Source organism: Sarcophilus harrisii, chromosome 5 (genome assembly GCF_902635505.1).
Source record: "Sarcophilus harrisii chromosome 5, mSarHar1.11, whole genome shotgun sequence".
Classification (NCBI taxonomy): Eukaryota; Metazoa; Chordata; class Mammalia; order Dasyuromorphia; family Dasyuridae; genus Sarcophilus; species Sarcophilus harrisii.
Window position 1 is genome coordinate 243,060,097 of NC_045430.1, and position 20,037 is coordinate 243,080,133.

The following is a 20,037-nucleotide window of genomic DNA, read 5'->3' on the forward strand; positions in this document are numbered from 1 at the left end:
TTTGTTCCAGGTATACAAATCTTTTTCCCCCCTCCCACTGAAATTGTAGCATTCATGACTGTCAGTAATAATTTTTCCTTTTTTCTTTCTTTCTTGTTTTTCTAATTTTTTCTTTTTTAATTTTTCCTTATACTAACCATACCTTTGTGAATAACGACCTCAATTTGATCTGCATATTTGTCACATACATTCAATAACTTATGGCAGGTAGGTGATGAAATGAATAAAACAGTGGAACTGGAGGCAGGACAGCTTCAGTTCAAATTTTCACTAGCTGTGTGATCCTGGGCAATTCACTTGAATTTTCTCATTCTCAATTTCTTCATTTGTTATTATGAGGATAATAATAGCACCTGCCTCAAAAAGGGTTGAGTGTTGTGAGAATAACATGATATAATATATGTAAAATGCTTTGTAAACCTTAAAACTTGATATAAGTAACATTATTATTATTGTCATTATCATTAATATGTATACAATGTGTAGACATGTATTCATATATGTATATGTGCTATATTTTGATTTGTGTGTGATAGGCTTACATAAACTATATTTATGCTGGGGATGATTTGCAATCTGCATTACTGAAGAACAGTAAAATCAATAAAATCATAGATCCATTTGAACGTTGAGAAGAATAATAATGATGAGATGATGATGGTATATATTGTGTGTGTATATATATATATATATAATATATATATATTGTGTGTATATATATATATATATATATTATATATATATATATATATATATATATATATAGAGAGAGAGAGAGAGAGAGAGAGAGAGAGAGAGAGAGAGAGACACTTCAGTATGTTCAGTGACACTTCAGTATGTTCAGTGAATGCCTATGATGAACTTAGGGCAGGACGATTAACTATAGTAGTAATGTGAATCTTCATAGGAAATATTCAAATCTATGACATTGCAAATTCATTGGTGTATTTAAATATATATATATATATATATATAATATATATATATATCCATTAGCATTCAAGCATAAGCATTAAGATCTCTTCTAACACTAGTATTTTTCAGATGCTTTTCTGTGGCATTAGATGCTTCACTATGACATATATGATTACAAAAGAAACTAAATGAAATGGCCAGTGTTTCATACCCAGTCAATAGCAGAGCCAGATGAAGAGGCTAAGATTCAAGTCTATTGAGCTGAGTTGCTTTTCTATGTAAAAATTATATATATTGACCTTTTTTTCCCTTTGTTTTCTAAAATAATAGGTTACGTTTTTTCCAGTCCTGCTAAAAGTTCAATCTGTTGTCATTTCACATTTTTTTCTCCTCTAAAATAGCAGCTGAGTCCTCTTCTACACAAAATTCAGTTGTTTTATTTTCTAGCTGAGTAAATGGCTTCTGTCCAAAATATTTTTTTTTGCTTTTCTCAAGAGCTAAATTCTGTGTATAAGAATTTGACTAAGATATATTGTGCCTATCTGTGCCTAATGAAGCACTAACCAAAGTAAATGATGAGTGACAGTTTAATCAATCCAGTTCTGTCAGTCGCCACCAAGGGCATGGAGAATATAATTTTTTAATCTCTTAACTTTTCAAATACACTGAATGCCCACATGGAAAAAAATCACTATTGTGCTGGGTACTGAATTTTACTTACTGGTTATACTGTAATTATTTTTGAACCAGGCTTCAGAGGAAAACAGTGTAGCATTTTGGCCAGATTTACCAATGCAAATACTTTTTTTGGTAAAAAAAAATGATACAAATGTATATTCTGCATTGTGGATTAAAACCTATTTATTTTTGTGACTACTCATGTCTTGCAATAGGGTGACTGTTGCTAAACTTCACCAAATAGTATGGCATGTTATATGTTCAATTAAGGAAAAGAAAATTATTTCTTTCAGAAGGGTTTTTGTTTTTTTTTTTTTTTTTTGGTTTGGTTTGGTTTGGTTTTGGGGGGTTAAGATATAGCTCATATGTGGAAAACTGTTTACTGAGGAAAACTAAAACACAGAACTCAACAAAATAAGAGTTTTTGGAAACAGAATGGCAGAATCCTTTAGCAAGTTTTTGCATGTGAAGGACATGCAACATTTGGGACCATTGCTAGTCCTTGGAACAATATGAAAAGGGGAACACTGGAAGAACTCATAATTGTTTTTACTGGACCTTTGATTTTAGAACTAGAAAAGGCCATTGCATCCTCCTACCTACTTCCTTCACCCAAAGTGTTTGAAGCCTTCCTGCCAATTTGCATAGGCAAGTATGCTGAAGAGATTCCATTTCAAATGTTTATTCTGAAATTTCTTCCTGTATGATCTTGTGCAGGTCAATTTACCTCCCTTAGCTTTTGTTTCCTCCTCATAAGGAATGGAATCATGACACTGAAGGCCTCTTCTAGCTCTATAGGTCATTCTATGATGTCCATCTTTGATTGGATAGATTTCTTTATTTTGTGTAATACAGAGACGTGTAAAATTTCAAAGCTCTGGTGAATATTAAAAATAGTCTTTTCAAGACATGCAAAAAAAATAAAAATAAAAATGCCAAGTTAATAAAGAGAAAAATATGTTGTTCACTTGTATCCAACTTCCTGTGAGTTGAGGTTCCCTTATCAAATACTGGAGTCGTATCCCATTTCCTTCTCCAGCTAAATGGAGAAATGTATGTTAAAACAACCCTTTAAGAGATAAACCATTGGCAAATTTGATTAAAAAAGGAAAGAAGAAAGCAAATTGCCAGTATCAAAAATGAAAGGGGTGAATTCACCACCAATGAAGAGGAAATTAAAGTAATCATTAGAAGCAATTTTGCCCAATTACATGCCAATAAATCTGACAATCTAAGTAAATATCTACAAAAATATAAATTGCCCAGTTTGTCAAAAGAGGAAATAGGATACTTAAATAACTCCAACTGAGAAAAAGAAATTGAACAAGCTATCAATGAAAAAAATTCTAAGAAAAAAGTAGCCAGGGCCAGATGGGCTTGACAAGTAGATTCTACCAAACATTTAAAGAACAATTAATCCCAATATTATGTAAACTCTTTGGAAAACTAGACAAAGTCCTACAAAATTCCTTTTATGACACAAAAATAGTGCTGACTGATATCTAAACCAAGAAGAGCAAAAAGAGAAAGCAAACCATAGGCCAGTTTTCCTAACGTATATTGTTGCAAAATTTTAAATAAAATACTAATGGAGATTATAGCAATACATCACAAGGATTGTTAACTGATTAAATGGAATTTATAACAGGAATTCAGAGCTAGTTCAGTATTAGGAAAACTATCAGTATAGTTGTCTCAACCCAACAGAAAGCATATGTTTATCTTAATAGAAGCAGAAAAAGACTGACAAAATAAAGCACCCATTCCTATTAAAAAACACTAGAAAACATAGGTTAAATGGAGCTTTCCTTAAATACCTATCTAATACCTATCTAAAACCATCAGCAAGAATTATCTATAATAGAAAACTCTTCCCAGTAAGATCATGGATGAAACAAAGGTGACCCTAGATTAAATGATTAAGAATTTTAGCAAAGTTGCAGGATATAAAATAAACTCTTATAAATCATCAGCACTTCTATATATTACTGTGAAAGTCAAGCTGCTGATAATAAAGAAATTCTATTTAAAATACCTGTTAGCAAAATAAAATACTTGTAAGTCTACCTGCAACAAATACAAACCCAGGAACTATGTGAACACAACTGCAAAATACTTTTCACACAAATAAATGGGAACAATTGGAAAAATATTAATTGCTCATGGATAGCCCAGTCAATATAATAAAAATGGCAATTCTATCTAAATTGATCTATTTATTTGTTACTATAGCAAACTACTAAAAATTATTTCATAGAGCTAGAAAATTAGTAACAATTCATTTGGAAGAACAAAATGTTAAAAAATATGAAGAGACTCAATGTAAAAGAAATGTGAAGAAAGGTGGCCTAGCCATATTGGTATTATTAAGTAGTAATGATCAAAAAAATCTGTCACAGGCTAAGAAATAGATCAGTGCAATAGATTAAGCACACAATGCATTGTAGTAACTAACTATAGTAATTTAGTGTTTGATAAACCCAGCGATCCAAGCTTTTAAGACAGAAACTCACTTTTTGACAAAAACTGCTGGGAAAACTTGAAAACAGTCTGGTAAAAACTAGGTATAGACCAGCATTTCACACTGTATACCAGGTTAAAGTAGGTACATGATTTAGATGTATGGGTGATACCATAAGCAAATCAGGGGAGCAAGGAATAGTTTATCTATCAAATCTGTGGATAAGGGAAAGTTTCAGGACCAAACAAGAATTAGAAAGTATTGCGAAATATTACATAGATAATTTTGATTACATTAATTTAAAATGTTTTGCACAAATAAAACCATAGTTTGGGTTTTAACAATAAGTTGTGGTATGGTTGTAATGAAATCCTGTTGTGCTTTGAGAAATGATGAGTGGGATGATTTCAGAAAAACCTGGAAAGACTTACATGAACTGATGCAGAATGAAATGAACAGAACCAGGAGAGAATTGTATACTGAATACAGTATGATGAACAACTGTGAATAATTTAGCTATTCTCAACAATGTAATGATCTAAGACAATCCCACAGGATTCATGAAGAAAAATGTTATTCACCTCTAAAGCAAAACTCCCTTTCCCTGTTTTCTTCTCTCTCTCTCTGCCTTTCTCTCTGTTTCCTCCCAACTTCCTTCCTTCTTTCTCTCTCTCTCTCTCTCTCTCTCTCTCTCTCTCTATCTCTCTCTCCCATCTTTTCCTTCCTTCCTTTTTCTTTCTGTGTTTCTTTCTTGACTTATTTCTTCTCACCAAGATGATTAATATGGAAATATTTTACATGACTGCACATATATAAGCTATATCAGATTGCTCACTGTCTTAGGAAAGGGGAAGAAGAAGAAAGAAGGGAATAGAAATTGAAATACAAAACTCTAAAAAAATTAAATTGTTTTTATATGCAATTGGGCAAAAACAAAGTACAATTTTAAAAAGTCTGAAATCTCATCTTCTACCCCCAAATCACAATTATTAGAAGGAATATAGAAAATAACACTGGATTGCCCAGCCATTTTATAAATCAATTTGGAATGACACTTCAAAAGTTACTCCCAAAGAAATTCAAGGAAGAAAAAAGGAAATGTTTGTGCAAAATAGAGTACAGATTTACAAAGCCAAAGAACTAGAAACTAGGGGTGTAGATATCAGAGAATGGTTGAACAAGTTATGGTATATTAATATAATAATAAGATCTTATTGAGTTCTATAAATGGGATGAGTTTCAGAGAAATCTGTGAAGATAAATTAACTTTTATAGAGTAAAGTGAGCAGAACTTGGAGCATAATAACCATATTGTAAATTTATAAAGTTAAGAAAGACTGGAGGACAGTGATCAATTTGGTGATCAGCCATAGTTCAGAAAACTTGTGTTAGAACATGTTGCTCCTATTGAGGTGATGACCTCAATGGTGAAGAACACATCATAAATTTTCAGACATGGCCATAGTAGGGATTTTGGGTGGTAGCAATATGAATTTTTTATTTAGTGGTTTTTCTTTTCTTTATTTATTTATAAATTTGGCCAAAATGGAGGGAGTAGGACACCAAAGGAAAAAGAAAATAAAAAGATCTTTTAAATATTTTTTTCCAGTTCCTGAGAAGAGAGCAAAGGAAAGTCTGTTGAAGTTGGATAGATAGTGCAGCTTTGAACAGAACCAGCTAGCTCTATATGGTACAGATTTATGGCTGCATGTTCAAATCTTTTGTTTTCTGCTTATATATGGAAACACTCTTGTGATTTGATAATTGCTAAGGGCTACATTAAAAAAAAAGTTTAAAAAACAGTAATTGATCCCAATCTCCTGCTTTTCTGATTAGAGAACTGTAGGGCATTAAGGCCATGTAATTCGTCTAAAGTGACTGATCTTGTCTGTTTTTCTTCTCTTTCCCCCTAACTTTTTTACATGTGATTATGAGAAGCTAGGAATAATATTAAAGATAAGACTTGCACCTTGTGTGACTCAATTGACTTAGGAAGCTGTGGGTTGTTAGGGGAAGGTGTATGGTGTGTTTTGTTGTTTAAATAATACAGTGATGTGCAGAGGACTTTTTGTGCTTAGTAGTTATTCTTAGCAAAGTGTCTGCTTTGGTAGGTTCCAGTAAGAAAAGCTTCAGGCATCTGTCTGGTGACAGGAAATGTCTCCTTTCTGAGCACTAGCTTAACTACTTGGTGATCAACTTAACTGAAAATTTTCCTCCCTTTTTCTTTTCCTCCAAATTTCCTAAATTTCTGTTGTTTGTGATGTGTTGTGTTTGTTCATTTTGAGGGTCAGGACAGGAATTATTTTACAAAGATTCATGAACTTGTTTCTTTATTGATTACTTTATGTCCATGTAACTGATTTCCTTTTTAAGCTTTCATGTTTTAGTTTATGCATTTAAAGACATTCTTCTGAGAAGGGGTCCATAAGCTTATGACCAGATAGGTCCATTTGGATATATTCATGAAAACCAATTTGTATATGCAAACAAACTGAATGTGTTGCAGTGGAACACAGTACAGTAATATTCCATTTTATTCATACTAGAATTGTTCAGCCATTCTCCATTTATGAGACTCCCTTATAGTGTCTTCAATTCTTTGCTACTTCACAAAAACTCCTATAGAAATGTATATATGTAATATGTGTGTGTGTGTGTGTGTGTGTATGTGTGTGTGTGTGTTATATTAAAGCCATTTCCTTTCTCTCTGATTTTTTTTTTTTTTTATGGTATAGGCCCAATAGATGTATTCTGGAGTCAAAAAGTATTCAAAGTTGGGAGATGTAGTTGTAATTTTTTTTTTCAAGAATGGAAATAGGTCCACCTATAATGCATCAGTGTCTTTGTTTTTCTTCCCTCCCTCCCTTTTTCCCTTCCTCCTTTCCTTTTCTCCTTTCTCTTCCTCTTTTCCTTCCTCCTTTCCTTCCTCCTTTTCTTTTCTTCCTTCTTATCCATCCATTTCTATCAACTTTACCAGTAGGGCACATAAGAGTTTGGAACCTCAGTTATTTTAATTTGCATTTCTCTAATCATTAGTGATTTTGAGCATGTTTTTCATATGGTCGCAAGTAATTTGGATTTCTTTCCTTGAGAAATGACTATTCATACCCTTAGACCATTTGTTATTTGGATAATGACCCTTTATTCTTACAAATTTAAATATTTTCTTACATTTCTGGGAAATGAGCATTTTATCAGAGGAATTCCCTGCAAAGATTTTTTTTTGTGCCAATTTTAACTCTCTTATAATCTTAGTTATATTGTGTTTATTTGTGCAAATATAACTTAACTTGATGTAATAAAAATTGTTCATTTTTAATGATTTTTCTCCTTTCTTTGGGAGTGAACACTTGCCAATGGATCTGAAAAAAAAATCTCTTCCTCATTCCTCTAATTTGTTCATGATAAGATTTTTTTACATCTGGGTCCTGTCTCTATTTTGCCATGTCTAATTTATTGTTCACTGACTGACTGCTGCAGCCTACTTACTCATACCATATGTCTTCTCATTGCCATTTAGTTTGTTTGCATATTCATGAATAATTTCATAACCTCACAAAATTTGTGCACAAATAATGAAATGAATCTATCAGCTTGTCTGTGTGGACATTACCTCCAGAGATGCAGATCCCAACCCATTCATACTTACTGAACCGTGTGACACATCTGTGTCCTCCTAAATGTTTATCTACAGGTCAAGTGCCTTAAAAGATTTCTTTACTTTCTTTCTCTTGACAGCATAAAGATTTCACTGAAGCACAAGGGTTGTCTCACATTTTTACTTTGTGGTCAGTCCCTTTATTTCTCTATCTTTATTGATAAATTTTCTTTAATGATACGTTTTAAGATTTTTTTGCTATTGTAATTTCTTGCTTATAATGTGATATGAATCCCTTTTAAACTCTTCATTGTCTTTCTGGTAATGAAAATTTCAATTATTTGGAAATTGTAATGTTCCATGAATCACAGACATATAATAAAATAACATAGAGAGCATATTGTATTAAAAGCTTAGGCATTTGAGACACCATAATTGATTCATTGGGAAGGCAACACAATTTAAAAAATAAGATCCAACTTCAATTCTTCCTCTTTTTCAATCCCATACTCAGCCAATTGTTCATCTGTGGAACTGGTGTGGGACAAATATACATATATATATATATATATATAAAAGTATATGTATATATGTAATATATACACATATGTAAATATATCTTAATTCAAGTTTGCAAAATACTTTTCATCTTATTCCATTTTAGTCTTCTTAATAAGTCTTCTGAATTAGGTACTATGATTATAACCATTTTACATATGAGGAAACAGATTGAGAGAAGTTTAAGTGACTTTTCCACTTATATAACATGTAAGTGTTGGAGAAAGTATTTAAATTCAGGTCTTTCTGATTTTCAAGATCACTCTATGTAGATGCCTTTATACAATCCTCTATTAATTTAGGGTGTTTCCCATTCAATTATGTACCGTGTTCTATTCTGAAGTGGGCAAAATATAGCCTGTAGCTGCGTTACGACCTACCTTCTGTTTTTGTAAGACCCTTTCCTCCCAGTGTGGATGGTTAAAATAATTTTCTTTCAAAGGAGTTTGGATGTTACTCTTTAGAATTTCTGGTGGCCTAATAATGCTCAGTGCATTTAAGATGGGATATTCTGGTAATAGGCTATGGAACAACTCATTATAATAAGGCATCCCTCTATCGCCCCTTCCATGCGTCCTCCATGAAACTGGTAGATAATGTAGGTAAGCATATGTTTGACTGTTTTATATTTTACTTGATATTATTTCTAAGCTGATCATTAAACAAAGCCATCTCCACATCTACAATCTGTTCTAGAATCTTATATAGTTTTATATATATACATATATATGACTATATATGTTTGTGTTTATATAAACTATATGTGTATCTCTCTCTCTCTCTCTCTCTCTCTCTCTCTCTCTCTCTATATATATATATATATATATATATATATATATGACATTTGGAACAGGATGTTTAAACTCATCTATTATTGTTATGATCAAATAGATTTAAAACAAATAGAATAATGGAAGAATATTTAAAACATTTTTTCCTTAGTAAAACTGGAATATTTTTTAAAAGATTGTTTTTCTCTTAAGCTTTCTCTAGATTCCAGGGGGAAAGACCCTTGTAAAGGTAGCTAATGGTTGTAAAATAAATAGGCTTTTCTTTGGGCAATTAGGATGGTGTTTCTAAAGTTAATAACAAAACTTAACTCTTCTTTCACACCATTGCTTCCTCACTCTTTCGGAGGGAAAAGATATCCTTAGAAGGAAAAAGCTACCCTTTTTATTCTAGGAGGGTATGAGTTGATGACTTAGTCATGCATCTTTCTTGACTATTAATCACAGTTGTATTTTTTTAATGTATTATTATCTTGGGGGCACAGTCAGATCAGAGGGCATTGGCAGTATACAGATTTGAATGGCTTTATTTATACTATAACTTCTTGGGATATTAGATTAATATTAGAACTAAATAAAATTGTTTCTGGCAGACTTGATGCTAAAAATGTGTGTTAATATAGTTTTAATATATTTTCTTTGATAGTATCTTGTATTCCTTCTACCTCTTAGTCAGTCCTGGGGCTGGGAAGATGTGGTCTGATAAAAAGTTATTTCAAAAACCAGCTTGTTCACTTTTCATGTTTTTATTAAAGCTATTCTCCAAGTGTGACTAAACAGTTCCCTAAAAGCCTTTGAATGATGAAAAAAAAAAAAACATGAGCCACTAGACATTGATATTTATTTGGTCATTTTGTTGATGATGTTACTCATAAAAGTGCTCTCTAAGACCATTTTAGTTCTTCAGAAATCTTCCCTTCTTTTCTTTTTTTTAAAGAATGTTTTTATCTTATTTTTCTCAAATACATGTAAAACCAATATTCAACATTCATTTTTTTAAATTCTTGGGCTGCAAACTCACTCCTGTCTTCACTTACTTGAGAAAGCAAATATCTTGATATAGATTATGCATGTGCACTCCTGGAAACATGTTGCCATGTTGCAAAAGAGAACACAGACTAAAACCAAGAGAAATAATTTTTTTAAAAGTATGCTTCAATCTGTATTCAGATGCCATTAGTTCTTTCTCTGGAGGTTGACAGAAATTTTCATCATAAGTCTTTTGGAATTGTCTTGAACCATTACATTGCTGAGAATAACTAAGCTGTTCTTAGTTAATCATCACACAGTATTACTATTACTGTATACAATGCTCTCACTTTACTTCAGACAAGTTTCTTCTATAATCTTTTTATAGAACTTTAAAGTTTGTAAAGGACATGGCGGGGAAAGGGTAAGGATAAAGTGAGATACAGAAAGGTATTTTGATTAAGGGGAGTGGGATAAAGTGGGAGAGAAATAATAAGGGGAAAAGATAAGGGAGGGATCCATTGGTGATGGAGAGGGGCAGTAGGGGGAATTAAGTAATAGCTGGGCAAGTTAATAGATAGAAGATTAGCAGAGATAGAAAATAAGAGATATATAAAACACAGTAACTGATCAGGAGTGGAATTATTAGAAAAAATTAAGGATAATAATAATTGATCTCAGATACAGTTAAAAAATAATCAAGAGAAAAATCTACATAACATCATCCATATTAAGATTTTATGTATATGTATACATGAATATATTCATGCTTCTATTGTAGCCTGTTTGGGGGAGATGGGAAAGGAAAAAGGGGTTAAAGAGAAAAAAGTAAAACATGCACAGCAGAGAACAAAGGAAAACTTGTAAACAGTGTGAATACGATGTCTTCTATTGTTATATATGCTTTCTTGAAATAGAAATTTATTGTTACATATTTTGAATCTTTCCTGATACTGTACTGGGTATATGGCCATGCTTTTTTTTCTTTTTCTTGTCTTTCTTTTTCTATTTTATTTTTTCTTATTTTGCATTTAAGTTTTAAATAAATACATTAAAAAAAATAAAGTACTTGAGTCACCACAACACTAGTGATAAATACACCATTATCTCATGCTTGGAGGATTTGTTGAGGGAGGGAAGAGGCTAAAAGTTGCTGTAATTGTATAATATTTCATTTTTATTCTTTTATTTTGGAACTGATTTTGACCCATCTGAAAGGCATGCAAAGTTAGCTCATTATTGAAAAAAAAAAGACAGGAAAAAACGCTCAGTATTTCAACAACTAGTTGTTCTCTGGACATTAAATTTTTTTTGCTGAAATGTGAACTATATGCTATATAGTTCTCAGAGGGAAAAATCAACTGGGTTCCAGTGTCTATGACAACTACTGTTTTCCCTGAGCAAATCACTTAGGAACATCTGTGTCTTAGTCAATTGCCCAAGATTTGCCAAATGTCATAAAGTTTGGTTTTTCCTCCTCAATTGTATTTTATTTTTCTAATTATATGTAAAAATAGTTTTCAACATTCATTTTTGTAAGATTTCGAGTTCCATTTTTATCCCTCCCTCCTCAATACACCAAGCAATCTGATATATAGTATAATCATTTTAAAACATATTTCCATATTTGTCATGTTGTGGAAGTAAAATCAGAAGGGGAAAAAACCATGAGAAAGAAAAAGCAAACCAAATTTTTAAAAAGTGAAAATAGTATGTTTTGACCAGCATTTGGTCACATTAGTTCAGATGTAAGTAACATTTTCCATCCCAAGTGATGTGTCTTGAATCGCCACATTTCTGAGAAGATCCAAGTCCATCACAGTTGATCATCACATAATCTTCTTATTGCCATGTACAATGATCTCCTGGTTCTGCTCATTTCACTCAGCATCAGTTCCTGTAAGTCTCTCTAGGCCTCTCTGAAATCATTCTGCTGATTGTTTCTTATAGAACAATAATATTCCATAATATTCATATACCATAATTTATTCAGCCATTCCCCGGGCATCCACTCAGCTTCCACTTCCCAGCCATTACAAAAAGGGCTGCCACAGACAATTTTGCATGTGTGGGTCCTTTTCTCTTTCTTATGATCTTTTTTTGGGATATAAACCCAGTAATGACACTGCTAGATCAAAGGGTATGTCATGATTTTTTATTACCATTCCTCATGGAATTTATATCCCACATTGATGGGAATCACAGATTCTTCACATATTTGTAAGAGATCTTACATATGATTAAATGAAATAATAGTGTAAAGTTTTTAGTATCTTCCTTGCATTTAAATATAGTATGATTGCTAAAATGATTACTATTATCATATTGTTATTATGAGTGTAAGATTTAGTCGATTTAATTTTTTTCTTGTGATGTTAATAATCTCCTTGTCCAAGGCCTTATTGATTATGTATGGATGATTACCTTCTTTCCTTTTTTCATCTGAATATATTTTTCAATATTTTTTGCTGTTCTTGTTTTCATTTATCTTTTCAGTGAAATCAAGTGTCATTGTATATAATGTCTTAGTTTGGATGACCATATGAAGATTTTTTCCAACTATCATATCTTTATCTTCTGTATATGTCAGAATACTAACTGCAGTTATCTTCCTGTTTGTTAATTTGATTGTGAAGTATTACAAAATCACATGACTTAATACTCCATGAAATTAGGTTTTTTCTTGCCTTTGGGCATAAGATGAAAATGAACTCTACAAACTCATCTCTCCAAGGAGAATTCTTGAGCCATTCTTTAGTTTACCTATTTTGTATTTATGTCTTCTGGTCTCATTTATTGAGATGTCATTAATAATAATATAGTAACTAACATTTATAAAGCACAGTAATGTTTATAAAGTATTTTACAAAATATTATCTCATTTGCTCCTTAAAACAGCCCTGTGTGCTAGGAACTATTATTATGCTTAATCTGCAGATGAGGAAACTTGACACACAGATTAAGTGTCTTGTCCAGTGTCACATAGCAAGTGGATGTTAGAAGATTTGAATTCATGCCTTTTTTCCTCTGGATTGAGTACTATGAACTGCACCATTTCATGAGATATGGATGCAGCCTATTAACCAGAGTAGTCCTTTTTAGCTTGTGTGATCGTTGGATGTTAAGAGTGATTTTTAGGAATTAATGGACATAAATGATCTAAGATTTGTCTGATTCTCAAAAATTTCTTTCCCTTTCTCTATCATTTCATCACTCTGGAAATAGAAGTAATGAGGGCCTTTTTGTATTCGTATCTGTTTAATGGTTCCCTGTGAACAGAACATTCAAATCATCTAGTCATCCATCAAATATCATATGGTTACTTAGAAAATTCTAAAAAAAATTTTAGAAACGTAAACTAGCATAGCCATTTCTATTTGCATAGAACAGAGGGACATGATGGAAGGAAGTTTAAAAAAAAAAACCAGTTCTGCCCCATTGGTTCACTCAGCTTTTCTTCTTTTTGGGAAAGTAAATTCTGGAGATACTTGATTGGTTGAAGGTGGAAGGTTGTATGATGAAACCTTTGAATTAAAGTAAACTTTTTTATGTTCAGATATTTATATTTATTTATTTTTTTTTATAAATCAGGATATAAGAGTTCAAAATAATCCTGTGAAAAATATTTTTGTCTAAATATAGAGCACCATCTGGCATAAAGAGTTATGAAACAAGTAGACACATCTATGGTCTTCCACTTTCAGCTCAATAATTTGTAATCCAGGTTTCTATTTCCCCCCCCCAAAGAAACCTAAAAACAAAGTCAATTTAAAAAAAAGTTTTGCTTTAAGTTAGGTGACAATTAATTAAGATACTCGAATGAGGCAATAGAGGCAGCAGAAGAATCAAGAGCCAGAATAGTTTAATGAAATCAAGAATACTGAGAAAATTCAGAGCCAGCCTGAGTTTAATTTCTGTTAGTCCCTGATACATCTTGAATGAGAAGATGAGTTTCAAAGTTATTAGCAAAGAATATGTTGATTGTGAAGAGTTTCTGTCTTTAGAGAAAAGTCTTATTTAGCATTAAGCCACCAATAAAAGATTAAAACATCCAAAGCCTTCCCTCCAAGGTGGAGGTGCACTGGGAAAGATAGCTGACAGGTGATTGAGTCATGGGACTTTTCCATCAGGGCTTAAGCTAATCAGACCAGTTCCTTGTGTGTGTGCTCCTTCATACACACTCTGACCACACAAATTTCTCATAGATAGATGCTCTACATACTATTTCTAAGCAAATCCACTCTTCTCTTTGAAAAATAGATATTTGTTAGAGAAGGAGCTTCAGGTTTTTGTGGACAGGGTTCTAATGCTAATTTCATTGCATTGACATTTAATTAAATGCTTTTGTTGTCTCCTCTGGTTGACAATTAAAAGTAAATTCATTGGGACACAAGGTTTTGCAGGGGTGAATGGTGAAAACTATCTTTGCATATATTTTGAGAAACAAAAAGCTATTATTATAAAAATAGAACAAATAATAATAAAATAGGCAAAAAAATTAAGTAAATGCATTGGTTCCTTTATAATTTAGAGAGAAATTTAACTTGCAAAATCCCTAGAACTGGAATCTTGGAATCTATGGATGAGGGGGAATTAGGTTCTGAATACCAATTAGTGAATGGCTATTTGTCAGCTTCTGAGTAACTTAATATCTTTGGGAAATTTGCATTCAGAAGGTATCTTATTAATTTGTTTATTCAACAAAAATCTACTTTGTGATCTAAGTATAAAATACAGTGATAAGAACAGTTTATTAGAGATCCAAATTCATGATGAAAGACTTTTCATAAAATGATGTCAGGAACTTCAATGATAGCTTTATAATGAATTGTTATAATCAGTTCTCATGCTTAAGAAATTTAGGATAAATGGGCAATAATGGTATAATTTTTCAGATTCTTATCAGAAGCAAGAGAGATAAAGCAAGCATTTACTGGAATAAGATTATATATTATAATTACAATGCCTAAGTGGGTGAATTCTTTTTCAATGAACTACTTTAGCTGGTCAAACAACTTAATATAAATGCATCAAGAGAGAACATGGCAATAAGATTAATGGAAGATAGAAAGCTGAGGAGAAATCATAAAACAGTGCTTCCTCCTATTATGGATTGAGCTGTTTGTTGGCTTGCTCTTTGAAAGTAAATCAGTTTTCTTTGTTAAAAAGATTCCTACAGAAATGTGTATATATCTAATAAGTTTTTGTTTCATTCTTTTTTTTTCTTGTGCTTTAAATCACTTTTTGAATAAGTGCTTTGAGCATAATTTTTGAAACTATAATAATATATCCTTAAGCACCCTTTTAAGACACAATGTCATGAGAAACTCCATTAGGGATAATCTGATTACCTTTGCCCAATTTAAGTAGGTGAGAGCTTCTGGAAATTCTTGTATCATGGTTCAGCTGAATTCAATGGACTCATGATGTATATTCTGATGTTTCTCAATTTATAACCTTATGAAAAAGAAATGAATCATTTAGATCAATCATACAATAATTATTTTAAAAAAATAATTTCGAACACCATTGGGACTTTGCAATCTATTTCCAAAATTTACATTGTAAATAGGACTTCCTGACATTTATATCTATATATTTCCCTCTGTAGGGGAGTTGGCTGTATCTTTGTTGAAATGATTCAAGGAGTTGCTGCTTTTCCAGGAATGAAAGACATTCAGGATCAACTTGAACGAATATTTCTGGTAAGTTCTTCAAATATTGTTTCTAGAGAATGAGCTCCTATTTTTTTTTTATTTTTCATTTTGCTAATTGATACAGTGATAGATAAAAACTGTTTGAAAAAAAGTTCATTTATTATGTCAAATATTGGTAACACAATCAAGGCTAAAAAATTTAATATTAAAATCTGAGATCAAACGCTATCTATAAATGCCATTATCCAAAGGACAACTTCCTAGATGTCTGAAGTGAACAAGGAAGGCAATGAAAGTTTCAGTGCTGTTTATGGCCCTAGACATATTTCTCTTTTTGTAAATGTCATTATTACATTATTATCATTGTCATCTCTATATATGTATCTGGTAAAAGATATATGTGAAATGGTCAGCCAGTTAATAAACATTTATTATACTCCTACTATATACCTGCCACTGTTCTAAAAATAAAGTCAAAGGACAGTCCTGGTTCTCAAGTTTGATTACAATCTAATGTGTGAGACAACAAACAAACAAAAATCAGATAAATTGGAACTAGTTAAATGAAGAAAGGCACGAATTAAGAAGAGGTTGGAAAAAGCTTCTGGAAGACCCATTTCCTTGCCCCTTTCCTCTTAGTAGACCTCCCTAGTAGATGATTCTCACTGTCCCCAAGTTAGACTTAGAGATATATGAAGGCTCCTTTGCTGTTACTATACCTGAGTCTAGGTATTTTTAAAAAGCCTTGAGTAAAATTAGTTTTCAGAAATTCTGTTTTCTGAGAATGAAAGAAGAGTCATTGGTCCCTCAGAAATTATTGAATCCCTCCTGTAACCAAAAATGCATAATCAGATCCTTGGATTGCTCATCTGTGCTTAAAGATGGGCTCTATTAACATTCACTTTTCTAGAACTGCATTGATCAGGATGCTCTCCTCTTTTTTTCCACTAGCTTTTATAAAAAGTCTTCCGAGTGTTTTAAATGTAAGTGTAATGGGGAGTACATGCCTAGTGTGAACTTTAGTAGTTATTTTTAAAACTCAAGGAAATAAAGGTCAGTCTATCATTAGAAATTTTCAAAAATCTAACTTATTTTTGCCATACTTATTTTGCTTCCTTTGAGACTCTTTTTTTTTTCTTACGATGTAGGAATCTTCAGTATATTTTATACTATATTATTATTATGACATAAATATGTAGAATAATATATAATATGAAATATATTGATTTTGTAATATTAAATTATAATATAACATAATTATATTATTTATGTTTATATGTATATAATAGACCCTGGGTTAATCAAAATATACTATATATGTAATTAACCAGATTCTCTGTTTTTTGGCTTCCTCCTCCTTTTTTCCTATCATTTCAATGCTCATAACATATAATATGTATAATATCTAATATGAAATATATTAATTTTATAATATATTTTATAATAATTAATTTTATAATATTAAATTATAATATTACAAATTATATTATATATATTATAGACCCTGGGTTAATTAAAATCTATAGATTTTAATTAACCCAGGGTCTATAATTAACCAGATTTTCTGTTTTCTGGCTTCCTCATTCCTCTGTTCTTTCCTACCATTTCAATGATCATCATCATCTACGAAAATTAAGGGAGATGAAGCTCTGTGGAATCTACTTGATTGCTTTCTTGTAGCTCTGGCCTGCAGAGTTGTTGTTATTTTCCTTTGTGACAGTTATCAATCAATCCAAAATAAGACAGGTTGTAGAAGCCCCTTGCCATCCTACGTCGGTGCACTTTCCCCTGACACTCTGCATCCCATTGGCTGGCGAGCTGGGTAGGACCTTCTCTACCACTTGGGTTTGTCCAGATTGCCCACTGAGATGAGGGTGCTCTCTATGCTCACCTCCACCTCTTGGTATCTCTTGAGTTCCTCTGTATCTCAGTGACTTCTCACATGAAATCACTCCCGATCCTTCCATCTGCTAGTATTACACCACCCAGATACATTTGGTATTTAATGGTCATTTTTAGTTAGATAGAGAAGAAAATAGCATTGCTTTTGGAGTCAGAGACTCAGCTCTGACATTTACATATTCATCTCTTTGGACTTTAGTTTCCTCATCTTTAAAATGAGAGAGTTAGTCTAATGGACTTTTCAGCACTTAATCCCCGGGCTTCTAATAGCTCATCTCACAGATTATGTCATATCATGTCATTTTCCTCTGTGAAATATAAGCTCTCTGAGGGAAGGGATGTTTTTGTCAGGACCTAGTTCCCGTACATACCATAAGCAGTTATAATGCTTGTTGAGTCTGTGAAGACATGAATTAGACCAAGTCCAGTTAGTTATGACAGCAGATAAAATTAAAAGGAGGTTTTTTTCAATGTAGGCTTATTCATGATGGGTAGTCCTTGAGTTGTACTATCGAGACCAGTGGAACAAGATCTAATTCTATTTTTTTTTTATTAAATAACTTTTTATTGACAGAATCTATGCCAGGGTAATTTTTTACAACATTATCCCTTGTACTCACTTCTGTTCCGATTTTTCCCCTCCCTCCCTCCACCCTCTCGCCCAGATGGCAAGCAGTCCTATACATGTTAGATAGGTTACAGTAGATCTTGGATACAGTATATGTGTGCAGAACCGAACAGTTTTCTTGTTGCTCAGGGAGAATTGGATTTAGAAGGTATAAATAACCTGGGAAGAAGAGCAAAAATGCAAGCAGTTTACATTCATTTCCTAGTGTTCTTTCTTTGGGTGTAGCTGCTTCTGTCCATCCTTGGTCAATTGAAACTAAGTTAGATCTTGTCTTTATTGAAGAAATCCACTTCCATCAGAATACATCCTCATAGAGTATCGTTGTTGAGGTATATAATGTTCTCTTGGTTCTGCTCATTTCACTCAGCATCAGTTCACGTAAGTCTCGCCAATCCTCTCTGTATTCATCCTGCTGGTTGTTTCTTACAGAACAATAATATTCCATAACATTCATATACCACAATTTACTCAACCATTCTCCAATTGATGGGCATTCATTCATTTTCTAGCTTCTGGCCACTACAAACAGAGCTGCCACAAACATTTTGGCACACACAGGTCCCTTACCCTTTTTTAGTATCTCTTTGGGGTATAAGCCCAGTAGAGACACTGCTGGATCAAAGGGTATGCACAGTTTGATAACTTTTTGGGCATAGTTCCAAATTGCTCTCCAAAATGGCTGGATGTATTCACAATTCCACCAACAATGTAACAAGATTTAATTCTAAAGGGAAATAAATGTCTTCCTTTTCGAAGGCTGTTTTCCAGTAGACTCTCAAGTCATCTTTTAATATTTTATTCTTATTAAGAGTAGAACTGTTGAGTTAGAACTATGAAGTGACAGTTGAAAAAAATTGAAAAGTACATTTTTAGCAAGATACAACATATGCATATTTTTATAATCGTGATAGGAGTATTAATAGCTTTCATTTATATTTTTATTTTGAAGTGTATCTTAAGTTTTGGATGCAGTAAAAGTGGACTTCAAAAATAAACTTTTTTATATTTATAAAACATTATTATGTCTCATTAAATTATGTCTGAGTTTAAAATGTTCTTTGAAAATATTTCCCCCAATTGTTTTCCCTTTATTTTCTATTGTGTGCTTTCCCTTTTATTGAAATTGCTATATTACTCATTAGGATGCATTCATTTTTCTTTAGGATTCCATCAGTAGTTCAAACAATTTTACCTTACTAGTTTTTTGGTAAAATAGATATTTTTAAAAAGTTACAAATCATATAGAAGTTGCAAAATTCCTTAGAAGTTGGGTTTTTTTTCCTTTTTTTTTTGAGGATGAAATTGAATTAGGAGGGAAATTCCTATTTCCTTTAATTGTGTTACTGAAAAACAGAAAGAATGAAAGCATAGATTATTGAATTACTTGACAGAGCTTGTCAAACAATATTTAAAATATTTATTATTTATGTAATTAACTAATTTCCCAATCAGTATAAATGTGCTAGGTGGCTTCTAAGGTGTTTTGCTTCTATTACTTTATTTTATGGCGTATTTTAATAATTTTTATGAGCATCCAGAGACTTTTGGGAAATGTGTAGTCTTTTAATAAATCAAAGAAATAAATAATTGCAAATTCCCCATAGAATGCATGAAATTATTGATACAGGAAACTATTGTCTCTTATTAGAGAGCAGAGACTGTTAGTATGCAGGTAATTATTGTGATGGATGTTAATAGCTCCTACAATTGCTTTGGCTGCTTCATGGCATACATGGAATACCCTTTATGGATAAAGAGTCTTTTTTGAAGATTATTAAAATGTTCTCTCCTCCTAAAAATTATTTCTTTAAAATTGGATGACCTGATGTTTAATCTTTTAAGAAAGAGAGATCATCAAAATGTCATCAACTATTGACTTATTT

At 32.0% G+C, this 20,037-nt stretch overlaps 1 protein-coding gene across 9 annotated transcripts in view; it reads left to right on the forward strand.

Moving 5' to 3' along the window:
• CDK14 (cyclin dependent kinase 14) overlaps positions 1-20,037 on the forward strand; it is a 673,115-nt gene that overhangs the window by 430,585 nt on the left and 222,493 nt on the right. For all 9 annotated transcript variants that reach the window (XR_004229802.1, XM_031939988.1, XM_031939989.1 and 6 more), the window contains one exon: positions 15,579-15,672. Coding sequence is in view for 8 of the 9 variants with exons in the window: in XM_031939988.1 (XP_031795848.1) it covers positions 15,579-15,672 (94 nt within the window). In the remaining variant the exon portion in view is untranslated. The remainder of the gene's footprint in view (positions 1-15,578; positions 15,673-20,037) is intronic.